We start from the raw sequence: 13570 nt of genomic DNA on the forward strand, positions 1-13570 counted from the left end.
GCAAACAAAAAATTTCTGACAGCGAAATTAATCGTTGTAAGCTTACCTTCGAGAGATGCTATGGTAATACTCAGGCCTTTGATTGTCAAGTTCACTGAACACAAGTATTTTGCCAGAAGCAAAGAATACGTTTGACACGAACTTAATTAAAATCAATAAACAGACCTGGAAGGGAGAAGGGAGTCTGACATGACAGCAGAGTTGCTACTTTTTTTATCAGAAATTACATTGAAGAGAGTTTTGAATCTTATCATTATTAGAATATCCATTATGCAACCATAGAAAACTGCCGAAATCATCAAATTCATTTACAACTAGAGTTCCACGAACATGTACTATCGCCAAGTGATTTTGCCTTACTACGTTTACTTATCACTTGAACGTTTAAGTAATTGTCGCAATTACAAAATTTCTGTCATTTACCAATGAGTTTGTCCAGCCTTTGCTCATTTCAGACATGTTAAGAAGTCTCTTCTTACCCCAAAAAATATATAACAAACTGACAGATTTCAAGGCTTAAGAGAAAGGTTGGCTGGAGTCATCATGCGAAACCTGATAAATCCACCTTGTAAAGGGCACCAGTTCCGAGTCAAAGAACATAAGCAGAACTGCTGCAAGGGAGAGATTGAAAAACAATGTTTGCCCACTGAGTAATTACACCCCCGGGCAAGGGCAAGTGAAGGCCATCAGTTTTAATACAGGGACTTGATTTCTATAATGGATGAGATATTGTCTGGATTACGGAAAATTGGAAAGGAAAATGGAATCAAAACTGTGTTCAATATGTGTAATGGACTGTGTCTATGATTTGTAAGGGCAATGGTGCAGTTAATAAAAGTTACATATGCCGGAAAGTACTTGAAACATGGAATGGCATTTTTTTCAAAATAACTTTGTTTATAAAGGTGTTCATGATGTGTATCATTTTTCTTTAAGGGTTGAATGAAAACCGTTTTTTTCAACCCTTCAAATAATTACTTAAAATGACCTGCCATTTGCTATTCTAAAACAAACATGACAAGAAACTGAACTATAAACGTGTTTCATGATGTGTATCATTTTTTGATTGAATAAAGATTGTTTTTTCAACCATTCTAATGTTGAATAAAAATGATTTGCAAACATGACAAGAAACGGAACTAGACTTGATGCATCGCACGCATTACGAGTAAGCAGTGCACTATCTACCAAACAGGCTCCATTTCAAGTAATCCACATCATAATGTAGTCTTCCCCCGTGTGAAGTCCACGGTAGATACGCGTCGGGATGAACGAGCGAGCTGCGCTCAGGGATCTGGACACAATTTTGCCCCGAGGGGGCCGTAATCCCGTAATGGCAAGTAGCCCACAGGAGTGCATCTTCCTGGATTATGAATAAGATGGTTGTCTTCAATTATACTGTAAATTCGTTTATTTTCTCTGGAACTTTATTTGAATATCGTGGTAGCAGGAGAATGAAGACTCTAGAGCGTTATAAGTTTGCTTTGAAAAAGATGATGAAATACAATACATTGGAATATTCATGCATATTATTAGGTCAATCGTGAATTTGCGGTGGGGAGGTCACTACGAGGACCACAAAAATAAAACCACTGTGAACATCTCAAGATTCACAGTACCGGGGCACTTCCACTCTCTGGCAACACAGCCAGGCAAGGTTGGCAACCACGTTGACTTCCAATTCGCTGGGGATTTAGTGCCAATCCTGGGGCAAGTTTATGCAGTCCATTGGCAGGCAAGACGCTTGTGCCAAAGTGAAATGGAATATTGATCTCTCTAGCCTTGGGTCTGCCGTCCCTGACGTCACCTACACAATGTTATGTCCTTCTTCTTAAGTACAATTGTCTGAAACTCCCAGACATTCAAATGCTAAGCATTAATGAAATGGTGGATGCCAGGCTATTTTGCAGGGAAGCAAACAAAAGAGTGAATGGAGCTTGTACATTTGTATAGGATGAATACCAGGCTAGTATATCCAGTCTTGATATGGTATATGTCAGACCAGGGTTTTCACCAAGATTCTGATGACATCTTAGCGTGGTGAGCGGCAGAGGCATATGCATTTTAGGGGACATGGGGGGGTACTCCCACCCTGAAAATTTTTAAATCGATGAATCCCAGGAACACTATTTCCTGCAGCTTGATGACAAATGTTATGGACTAAAGCCAATTTGTTTACCTTTCTTGCAAAAAAAGTAAAAACAACCCCCTATGCTGATTGAACTGGAGTGTAGGGGCCCAAATCACAGCACAGGGGCCCCCTATGCTCTGGCGAGAGCACTGAGTCTTGTGGCCAAACTTAAACTTCGATATGTGTGACAGCAAGAGTGGGTCAAAGGTACCTGGGAGTCTGTAGTCTGGGGTTGGACTAACCTGGGCAAGGTGTCCCAGGGAAGTGAAAGTGACAATTGGGCAAGTGGATGTCCTGACCTACTTGTTCGATTGGGCAAGTAAGATTTTTCCATGGGTGAGATTTTTATATACTTGTTACTTTTCACAGTCATGGTATCAAGTATTGATCAACACATAAACATAGAGCCAATAATAAAAGAATTCCATTGTTTTTCAGGCAAGTGAAAAGTTGGTTCGGGCCAGTTGATTTTTTATGTACTTGCCCAACAGGACGAGTGAATTTTAGAAAACTTGATCAACCCTGTAATCTGTCTGTCCTGATGAGTTGCCTTCTTTCTGTTGCCACCAGAATTTGAGACAGCTGGCAGAGGCACTGATCAAGCACAAGCATATCATAGGACATTTAATGTATAAAACCCAGTACAGGGACCAGTGCAGGTTAGGTGCAGGTAGACATCAGAAATACCTGCACAGTTCCAATTTTACCTGCACTAATCTGCATATGCAGGGGGTATTTTGAGCCCTGAATATTCACATGAAATGCACAATGTTACAACATTCATATACATAAACTTAGCTAAAATATGATGATGAGTTGCTTTCTTTCTGCCCACCAGAATTTGAGACAGCTTGCGGAGGCGCTGATCAAGCACAAGCAGCAGCTGTCGGAGGTGCGGAGGGGCGTCCACGAGATGTGCACGGCCGTCCGCTTCAAGGAGGAGAAGCTGATGCGGGAGATCTCGCACCACTTCGAGCTGCTGAGGAAGAGACTGTACAAGAGGGAGAACCAGCTCAAGGCACAGGTCAAGAACCAGACCATCATCAGGGTGGCCACACTGGAGAAACAAGAAAGGTTCGGATTATAGACAATGTCACAGGTTTATGATACAATTTCTAAACTTTATAACCATACACAAAAATAAAAAAAAGCACTTACCAACAAGCTTGCGATCAGTCCTCTGATCCTTTTCAAGTTGTAATGACCCAAATCCTTTATTTTTGTGTACGGTTTAAAAAGTTTAAAATTGTATCATCATGTTGATTACCATCACAGATAAACTTACATTTGAGTATAGACTTGTTTCTTAAATCTCTGAATGCTGACTAGGTAGCATTTGACCATCAATGTATTTTTAGATAGGTATCTCTTACAGCAGGGAGATGTTTGAATTGTAAGCTGTTCTTCTGTGCTGAAATAGAGATTTTGGATTCCATGCTGTTTCTCTCTGCGGGGTTAGGTGGTTTTAAATTCACAGTAGGCAGTCAGAAGACAGAACAAACATTTTCATGATGGTCATAACCTTAAAGAGGTCACTGCAAAAGCCAGAAAACATAAAACCACATGAACATGGTACTTATCAGTGTGTCTCCCCTCCCCAGAGAGCTGTTTGACGTGGTGTCTAAAGCAGAGGAGCTTGATGTTTGCATTGTGCTGTATTTCTGTGCAAAAAATAGGCACCGCGTTTTAGATTTGCAGTTGGAATGGAGTACAAAGTGGACATAAAACCACAACAAACATAAAAGCACAATGAACATCAACCACCACCCCCCCCCCCACCCCTCTACATTATTTTTGTGGTACTTATGAGTGTGTCTCCCCTCCCTAGAGAGCTGTCTGACGTGGTGTCTAAAGCAGAGGAGCTGGAGGGACACTGTCACTTCCTGATCCAGCGCTCGGACCGCACGGTGCTGGAAAAGAAAGGACAGGTGCAGGTAACACCTCGGTGACCCCGGTCTCACTGCTTCTGTTGCTCTTTTGTGTTGTGTTTTTGTCTGGGTTTGTTCCTTGCCTTTATAACCTGGTTATCAAGCTGGCATCACACTGTTGGGAGCTCCAGGCTTCAAATTCTGTCATGCTGCGTATCTTGTGCCCTTTGGAAAGGCACTTTGCTCGACTTACCTTTCTCCACCCAGGTGTAAAAATGGGTACCTGACTTTGATTGGGAATGTAAAAGGTGGTGGGAGAAGGTTTGGTTTTGCTTTCCATTACCGTGCCCTTAACACAGCGGATAACAACCCACTGCCCCTACATCAGCCTCAACAAGGCTTTTGGGCTACTCTTAGTCTTACCACACTGTCAATGACCGAAGTTGTTGATTGCTGGAAGGTTGCCAAATTTCAAAATTGCCCGAGTGTCAAGCATTTTTTTGCCTGAAAATCTACTCCATCACATTGGATGGGGCTTAGCGACCTGCAAACATTGGCTGGTCTATAAAGATTGGGCAGTGATTGAGAGGACGCCAGTTGTATTCTGACTGAAAATGTCCCTTAGAGCTCGCAGACTTGTCGGGTGAGCTATTTTCCTGCGGTGTGACGCCGGCTTGATTGTACCTCGGGCCTTCTACAGCACAGTTGACAATGAATCATCCTTCATTATGATCTACTATCAGTTGATCTATTTCCCCTCACGCATTTTGGTCTTATGAGATATTGATTTGATCTTTCCTTGACCTTGTTTATCGATGAAATGACAGTAATGATATCCAACATGGAAGTCACAGAAGGAGCCGTCAGTTACACTTTTAAGTATTGAATTATACCGAGGGATATGGATGTATTTCCAGCATGTAAAGGATTTGAGTAGGTCATACATTTACTAGCACAAATAGGAAGTAATCACTGGCAGAATTATCAAGTTTTAGTACTCAACGTACTACTGATATTTACTGCCCAAAGTTTGTACTTCGCTTTGTCATTCGTGGTGCCTCAAAGAATATCTTGATCATGATCACAAAATCTAAGAACCTACCATTGGAAAAAAAGAAGGTTTACCAGTCTATTTCATAGTTTCAGTTGTTTCAATGTCATCATGGTTATGTACTGACTGTGTATTCATGGTCTATAAAGTTTATACAACTTACACTTTTTACATCTATCAAGGGAGCTATTTTTCTATCATTGACTGGTAGCACTGAAAGGGAAAAATGATGTTGAAAAACTGGTGTTTACCAATCCAATGAAACTATTCGCAGTTTATATGTTTTAACAGAGACCGTTGTGTTTGTAGGAAACGTACAAGCAGGTTGAAGAGTTGGTATCAGAGTGTGTGGTCCACCCGCAGGCTGTGGACACCCTGAGCTGCAAGTTTGTGGGGGACATCCTCGACTTGCTCAGTGATTACGGCTACATCGGAGAACCTCCAGGTAAGCCATCAAGACTTTGTACAGTTTGTGGTAGAGAGGTCATCTGGGAAATAAACTACCACTACCAACATTTCACAATTTTACAGTTCTTTGCACTGCTTATAATGTAATGGCAACCAAGTCTTCAGATGAAAGCTCTGAACTTACTTAGTAGAATCCATAGTTGTACAGTTTTAGCTTTGTTCCAACACACAGAAAGGAACTCACCATAAATTTTTGAAGAAGGTCGATTGGAATGACCAAAGATTTATGGCGAGCTCCTTTCTTTGTGTTGGATTTGGAACAAAGCTTAAACTGTACAACTATGCATTCTACCAACACAGGTGAGCTTTCATTCAAAGGCTTTGTTTCCATTACATTATATGAAATGCAAAGAACTGTAAAATTGTGAAATGTTGCTGGTAGTGGCTTTATTTCCCCGATGACCTCTCTGCCATCAAGACTTTGTTTCATAATTGTACAGTTTAAGCTTTGTTCCAAATCAAACAGAGGAACTCACCTTAAATGTTTGGTCGTTGCTAATCCAACGTCTGAAGACGGTTGATGAATTGATCAAAAATTTATGGTGAGTTCTTTTCTTTGTGTTGGAACCAAACTTAAACTGTACAACTATGGATTCTACCAGCTTTCATTCGAAGACTTTGTTTCCATTACATATGAAGTGCAAAGAACTGTAAAATTGTGAAATGTTGCTGGTAGTGGTTTTATTTCCCCGATGACCTCTTTACCGCAAAATCTTGGCGCAACTAAAATTGTTTGAACACCTCATTTCCCCTCCTCCTGTGAAATCCATGAGAAAATAGATGAATTTATAGTGCCTTCGAGTAATGCACAGCATCTACAAACAGGTTTCCTTTTTAAAGTAAGACTGGTTAGTGTTTCCTTCTTCTTAACTTGTGATCTCGCTACTGTAAACTTATTTTATGTTTGCTAGAGTTAACTTTTTAGTAGAGCATGTGTTTTTTTACAGTGTGTCCTTATGTTCTTAGCTTTGGTCTTGATTTGGAAATTCAAAGTTTGTATTACACACCATGTACATTCATGACAATGTAATCTAAGAGTGACACTGTACATGTGTGACCTCCTGTTATAAAGGCTTCAATCTGGGAATACAAAGTTTTGAAAGCCTTAAGACCAACTTCGATCTGTATTTATCTTACTTACTTCTAATCCTCTTCCACAAAAGATGATAAAGGAGAAAAACATGATACATTTGGCAATGAATTAATCATGACAGCATCAGCTCAGCAATGATCTCTACTCTTCACATCTTACATCAGCATGCCCAGACTGTGATCTATAGGCCAACTTTGATCTATATTTATCTTACTTACTCCTAATCCTTTTCCACAATAGGAAAAATATATGACAAGGAAAGAAAAACATGATGCACTGATACACTTGGCAATGAATTAATCATGACAGTATCGTGTCAGCAATGATCTCTACTCCCAGACTGTGAAAGATAGCCACAGAAAAAGGTTCCAATAGCCGCCGCCAATTCATCAGGCATAACCTTTCCCCTCTCATCACTTTGGTCGTCTTTTTTACATCCTGACCTCTGAAATCCCCTGATGAATAGCTCAATTCCCGTGGGAAACCGCAAGGTCTAATTCAAGTGTAATGAACAAAAGAGTTTTTCCTGGGACGGCGGTTAAAACTTGGCAGAGACGGTTCCTGAGGGGGGAGGGATCGATGACTGTAATGAAAACATGTCCGAGGTGGAGCTCTGGTGATGATGCTCTGTCCATCCATCCCGCCAGGATCAATACAAACCACAATTGTACTGTCGATTTGGGGGAGAATTGTCTGCCAGGGTGAAGTTATAAGTGGCGTGGGGCGGATTAGGGCAATGGCAGGGCAATTTAACTTTTAGAAAGGATGTTTAAAAGTTTGGTTCAATCCTAGAGACAACTTGTCTATGTCATTGGTTATTGATAGCTTTAAAATGGTTTAAGTTTGAGGGGTTTCTCTTTAGTTAATATTTTTTCTTTATTCTACCCCTATCATTCATGAGTGGAGACTAACATGCGGCGAGGATGATGATGATGATGATAATTCATGAATAGTAAAAAATATAGTGTAATTTTTTATTTGGGAGGAGGTGGATAGTCTTTGATGAATATGGAGAAATTAATAGTTTCTACAAAAGATCTGAATTTGCGTGCTAACTGCGAAACAACGGACACGACTCAAATTGGATTCACCTGCAAAGTAATGGTGGATATTCACAGAAGGCATCATAGTTGACATATTCATGAAAGTTGAGTTGTACCCCTTGGGGCCTTCTTGGATGAGACAAAGCCGGAGGTCCAGTTTTTAAGGGGAGCCATAGCCTGATAAAATCTCACTTACAGCAGCCCGCCCTACTCCAGAGGGCCAGTTACAGCCCTGGACATCAGAGTTTGTGTTACCCAGACTTAGGGGAGCCACAACTCGAGCATTAAGATCCCATCACTGTCAGTCAGTCTATCCAGACTTTGACACTACGCAAGATGAAGATCCCATCACACTTTATAGGAAGAGTAGCAAAGGGTTCTATCCTGGTGTGAGTGAATCCGACCTTTAAAATTTAACAAACCAGTCTATCATAGCCTGTACCTACTGTACAAAACTGGTGTGTTACACCTAAAGGCAGTTTATCATTTATGCGAAACAAACAAACAAACATAAAGTAGATCTAACAGACAATGATAATGACCTATTAATCAGCAAACATAATTTTGTAAACAGTTTGTCATTTTGAGGTTCCACTTCAGACTGACAACTCTTTGCTTCGACAAGCCACCCACTTTCTGCACATTATCCTCCTTTATGTGGGCAAGTAAAGGAAAATTGATCTATAAAATCCCTTTAACTATCCCATTCCCAAGGAAAGCAGCTTCAAAGGCTGTGAAGGGTTTGATCGTCCGCCGTGAAAGCATCAGAATAATCCGCCACGGTCGTTGCCCTTGTCGGTGACCTCCCCGATAAATCACGGCGCCGGTCCGTGACGATGAGCATGACCTGCCCGACATGTTAATGTCCCGTCATTGATCACAGGTGTAAAAATGTCTGCCAACGGGCAAACATTCCGCCACAGACAATCCTCGCAAATTGGGCAAGTGGGAATGAAAAAGTAGTGGTATTACTATTCATACATTTAGCAATTTGTCTCTGACAACATTTGTAAATTTTGCTTTTTTGTTACAATACGTTTGTCAGGCATGAGATCTTTCAAAATTGGAACATGTTGTATCGGTTAACTAGCTCCAAGTTGGGAAATGATTAGAATAAGGAAAGCCCTTCCATCACCATTTGGCCCTGAGGGCTGTGCCCATCTCTGTATATCTCCTGAGCCACGCATTTGTGCAAGCGCTTCAGCAGGCAGCTTATCCACTGTTGGTGTCATAAAGCCCCGTTTACAAATCAAGATTTTAGCTCGGCCGAGTTGTCAGCGAGCTCTAAATTACGAGGAGGTATGACCCTGATGCCGACGAAGAAACTCTGCCATTTGTTCGTAGGCATCAGGTTCATGCCTCCACGTAATTTAGAGCTCGCTGACACCTCGGCCGGGACTTTTTAAGTCTTTGCTAGCCTCTCTTCTAATGTGTTACATTGTGTTCCATCCTCCACAGGTGAAGAGAACAACAAGAGCGAGGTGAAGCTGAACGCGGAGGCTGTGGCCATCCTGGAGACCAGCAGCAGTGAGGAACACGAGGGGGAGAACCAGCAGGGCGCTAAGGAGGTCCTGGCTGACATTATGTGCTGCAGAGTTAGCAGACAAAGGTTTGTAAAACGTTGGCTCTCTCATCTCTCCCTCTCTCTCTCTCTCTCTCTCTCTAACAGAGTTTAACAGTCAAACCTGTACAAGTCACCAATTAGATTTGCCAACATTTTTTTACTAAACATGTTAGCACCAGTATTTTTGGGGGTTGTGAGTGACTCCTCTACTTTTGATTCAAATAGGGGATCAGATATGCCATAGAACATGCACAACCTCAGTGCTGTTAGTTTTGTCAGAGGAATGGGAAGGGTTGCAAAGCAATATGGATGAGTCCGACATCTCTGATTGTCTCGTTTGGTTAGGCTATTGGAGTTAGTTCAACCAGTAATTTCTCACCTGCTTACGTTTTGAGGTCTATCTATTGTGATGACATCTTCCTCAGAGCTTCTAACTTGTGCTGCTTCTCACTGCTAGGTAGTAGCCGATGCAGGTGATACTAGTTTTGATTCTACTGATTGTGTTCTCCAATCTGTTCTGCCCAACCTGATGACATTATTTTCTGAGGGCCTTGTTTGGTTTTCTTTCAGATCCCCGGCAGATGACGGTTCATCAGACCTGGCCCTGTCGGAGATAGATGATCCGCACGACATCAACGCTAACAGACCTCCGGTGGGCACCAAACCCAGACACCTGCACTCATGCAGACGGCTCAGTAACGACAACTCAGACAACTACAGGTCAGTAGTCTTTCTGAAAACAACATGAAAGGATTGTTATCGTATCTAAGGCTGAGACAGAAGTTTTTGGTAGTATAATAAGAACATAAAACCTACTAAACATGGTATCAAATGGCTGAATGGTTAGGCCAACGGATACAAGATCTAGTGCTCAAGGCTATGATCCCTGGTATTCCTGTCTTAATTTTAGGTCTTTGGAAAAGGCTCATCACTCCAGGTATAAAATGCATACCTGACTTGGTTGGGAAGGTACAAGGCAGTGGAAGGAGAGTGGTTAGCCTGGTGAAAATGGTGTAACTGGAAACTTGTTGCCATAGGCTTGTTTATATTTTGCCTTCAAGTAAATGTTTAACAAAGATGCCTTTTAACCACACACCTACAGTCATGTCTCGCCACCTCGGAGTCCAAAGTTGTTCTTACTGGCTTGTTTATATTGTGTTTAACCAAGATGCCTTGTTACTGAATACGCAGTGAGAGCCAGTCGTCTTGTCTCGCCACCTCGGAGACGTCGTCCAGTGAAGATGAGCTGGAGGCTGTCAGCGACCTGGAGGAGGGGAGAGGGGCGTCGGCCCTGGCCGAGTCTCCACGGCAACAGCCTTCCCATGACTCCCAGCGGTCCACCATCACCCGCATCACATCCAGCAGCAACATAGTCATAGAAGTCACTATAGGTAAGGCTCACCTTGAAACAGTGTACAGTAGAGTTACATACCTAAATGTAATCAGTTACATGGACCAGTACAGAGGTTTAGGTACAGGTCCGGAACTGTACCTATACCTGAATGAAGTTCCAGGTGAGAGTGAAACCCACATCACATCCAGCAGCAACATAGTTATTGAAGTCATAATAGGTAGGGCTCAACTGTACACAGCTTTGGGACATCAGATTGTAACATTTTCCTTCCGAAAATCAAGTCGGTACAACCTACTAGTAGGATATTGGAGTTTTTAACCCCAGTTGTGAACCAGGACGAGGGAGGATGCAAAAGCATTTGCTTTGAATTTTTATAATCTCTTCAAAGCGTTCATGTGATCTCTGCCACTTGTGTTGGACCAACTTTTGTTATCGTTCATTCAAGCAAGAGATACACCCCCATATAACCTGAAGAATTGAGACTAAAATTTCAATCAAACTTCATATAATCTTAGCATGACAAATTAATGTTCCGTACCATTGCGTGCTAGCATATATGTTACGAATCCTTTGATCTTTAATGAAAGATTGACAAGAAAACCAGAGTGCTTTTATAAACCACTTAAGAGCTGTGTAGAAGAGACCCTGGTGAAAAATAGATCCGTACTCCAGAGGTAGCCGCACCAGCGATCCATCAATACCTCGTCCCAAACCAACCGTTTGGCGCTATCTAATCAGCCTGTCTGTCTGCAGTCTTCGTGTCTGGCTGGAATAATCCCTCACATGCCGGGGGCAGGGGCATCATTTAGAAAAAAAACTACATGGGCAGGCTCTCTGTCAATGGATTGCAGGATCAAAAAATCCACCTGCAGGAAAGATAAGAACTGTAGGTAGAAATGTTTTCACATGCTGATACAAAATTCTATGAGTTGAAAGTACATATTAATTGAAGTATCAGTAATATAGTTGCAGTAAATTTTGACAGAGCTTTGAGTTTGCAGTTGAAACAATTCTCTAGTTCAGTATGGTGGTAATACAACATAAACATACGGTGTCATGATTTCTCATTGGAGTCTCAGGTCACAGCGAAAACTGCAGCAAATACAAAACCACAGGAAACAGTTCCAAATTTACAGTAACCCATATTTTGAGATCGACATTTGGTGAAACCCTGGGTGTGTGGAGTTGGCTGTATCCCAGAGGTTACAGGTTAGGAGGAACTCCTGCCGAGTTTGTGATACTTTGAGAATGGCAATCTGCTGGAGTCTGTCGCTTGTCGCCCTCCTGAATGTCAGAGAGCAAAACATTTGTCTTGGTAAGACTCTGGGTATGTCTTTAAGACGCAGAGCGTAGGTCGCAAGGCAGTTATTAAATGTGAAGTGTTGTGTCTAGGAGGAAGTAATGAGTAGCATGGCCGACTGATCTTGTTGTTCAAAAGGGCACACAAGCTGTGTTAAGCTTCGTGCAGGGGGGAAAGTCTCAAAGGCACCTTTTGGTAGATTTGGGGTCCAAGTTAGTTGCATACATTGTGTACTGATTGTCAGTAGAATGTGATAACATGACTAAAATTTGTTGGAATTTGATAATCAATTTCAGAGTTATAAGGACCCGTCCCTCCCCTTGTTTGGACGTAAAAAATATTACTCCATCTGTCCCCAAAATCTTAACTTCATTGCATGAAACTGTTGAAAATCTATTTTCATGTGCTTAAAAATTTAAAGCTGGGGATGGCCCTGTGTTGACTGTTGTACCCAAAGTATAACTTGTTATGCACAAGCACTCTTGTACAACATATAAAATCATGGGACACACATTTGTATGTAGACTGTATACCATGTATGATGGATCTCACAGGATTGTGTTCGGACCAACGTTCATCCATCGTGACAACAGCTTCAGATATTGAGTGATATCGTATGTAGAGATTATCTGGTCATCCCCGTACTTTGTCTTGAGATTAGCTGCGGGGACAGCGATGATCACTCTCACCATGATACCTACAGGATGTGTAATGCCTGGCAGAACCAAACAAATCCCAGGATTTTCGTTGATAAATATTCCACGACAAACGGGTTTTTCAATTATGGATGGAAGAGAGGTTTTCGGTCGTTGGTAGTTTACGCTGTCATATCGTATCGATCCAGTGGTAGGGAACCGTAGAATACATCATTAGGTATGAACTACAACATATCATTAGAAAGTGTTGACAAGTAGGTCATGCTGCAATATTATGTGGTAATAAAAAACAATAACTGTTAAGTATCTGGTAACAATCTTTGACAATTGATAGCTTTTCTTCTCAAAAAAATAAGTTTAACTTGTCATCAGAAAATTAACATATTATTGTGATATCATTGTGACAAGTCTGATAATGATACAAGTACATGTATATTGTAGTCTGTAAGTGAATTATACAATTTATATGTTTATGTGTTATGTGTGATATGTTTAACTATTAAAGAACAGTCTTGGTTTGATCAAGTTGGTCTTGATAGAAGGTCTTTGGTTTGATTTTACCAACCCATATAAACCATGTTACCATTGAAAGACCAACTAAAATGTAATGAGTAAAAACGTTAAATTCCTAGAGGAACTGTTGTGCAGAAATTATCGTTTAACTGTGATTTTTATATGCCTCTTTTTCCACTTATTTCCACCTTCAGGACAAACACAAACCACAGACAGACAGGAGACAAGTTCGGGACAAACCACTCAAGCTAAGGGGGAGGGCAGCAATCCTTGTCGAGGGGCACACAAAGTCGACCCCTGGGACAAGCCAGCCTCACATGTGCACTTCTCACGGGGCAGAGAGACCAAAGTCAAGAGCCAAACATCAAGGTAGGTACTAGTAAGGTTAGCCTTAGAAATACAACTTTGAAGGAAACTGGAAATTCTTAATATTGTATGAAATGAAAATCAACTTCAAGAATATACTTTAACAAAATGTACAGTGATGACTTAGTCTTGAAATATTTGTAGTAGTTCTATTTTTCTGTTT

General features: G+C 41.3%; 1 protein-coding gene across 2 annotated transcripts in view; it reads left to right on the forward strand.

Annotated features, from left to right (window-relative positions):
• Nucleotides 1-13570, forward strand: part of LOC118419541 — a 56472-nt gene that overhangs the window by 41476 nt on the left and 1426 nt on the right. Inside the window, exons 5-11 of one of the 2 annotated variants that reach the window (XM_035825973.1) lie at nt 2970-3205; nt 3960-4059; nt 5360-5495; nt 9113-9263; nt 9789-9938; nt 10410-10609; nt 13236-13410. In XM_035825973.1, coding sequence (XP_035681866.1) covers nt 2970-3205; nt 3960-4059; nt 5360-5495; nt 9113-9263; nt 9789-9938; nt 10410-10609; nt 13236-13410 — 1148 coding nt within the window. Of the gene's footprint in view, nt 1-2969; nt 3206-3959; nt 4066-5359; nt 5496-9112; nt 9264-9788; nt 9939-10409; nt 10610-13235; nt 13411-13570 lie in introns of both variants that reach the window. The other variant, XM_035825972.1, reaches the window with a different exon arrangement.

The sequence above is a fragment of the Branchiostoma floridae genome, chromosome 7, assembly GCF_000003815.2.
Source record: "Branchiostoma floridae strain S238N-H82 chromosome 7, Bfl_VNyyK, whole genome shotgun sequence".
Lineage (NCBI taxonomy): Eukaryota > Metazoa > Chordata > Leptocardii > Amphioxiformes > Branchiostomatidae > Branchiostoma > Branchiostoma floridae.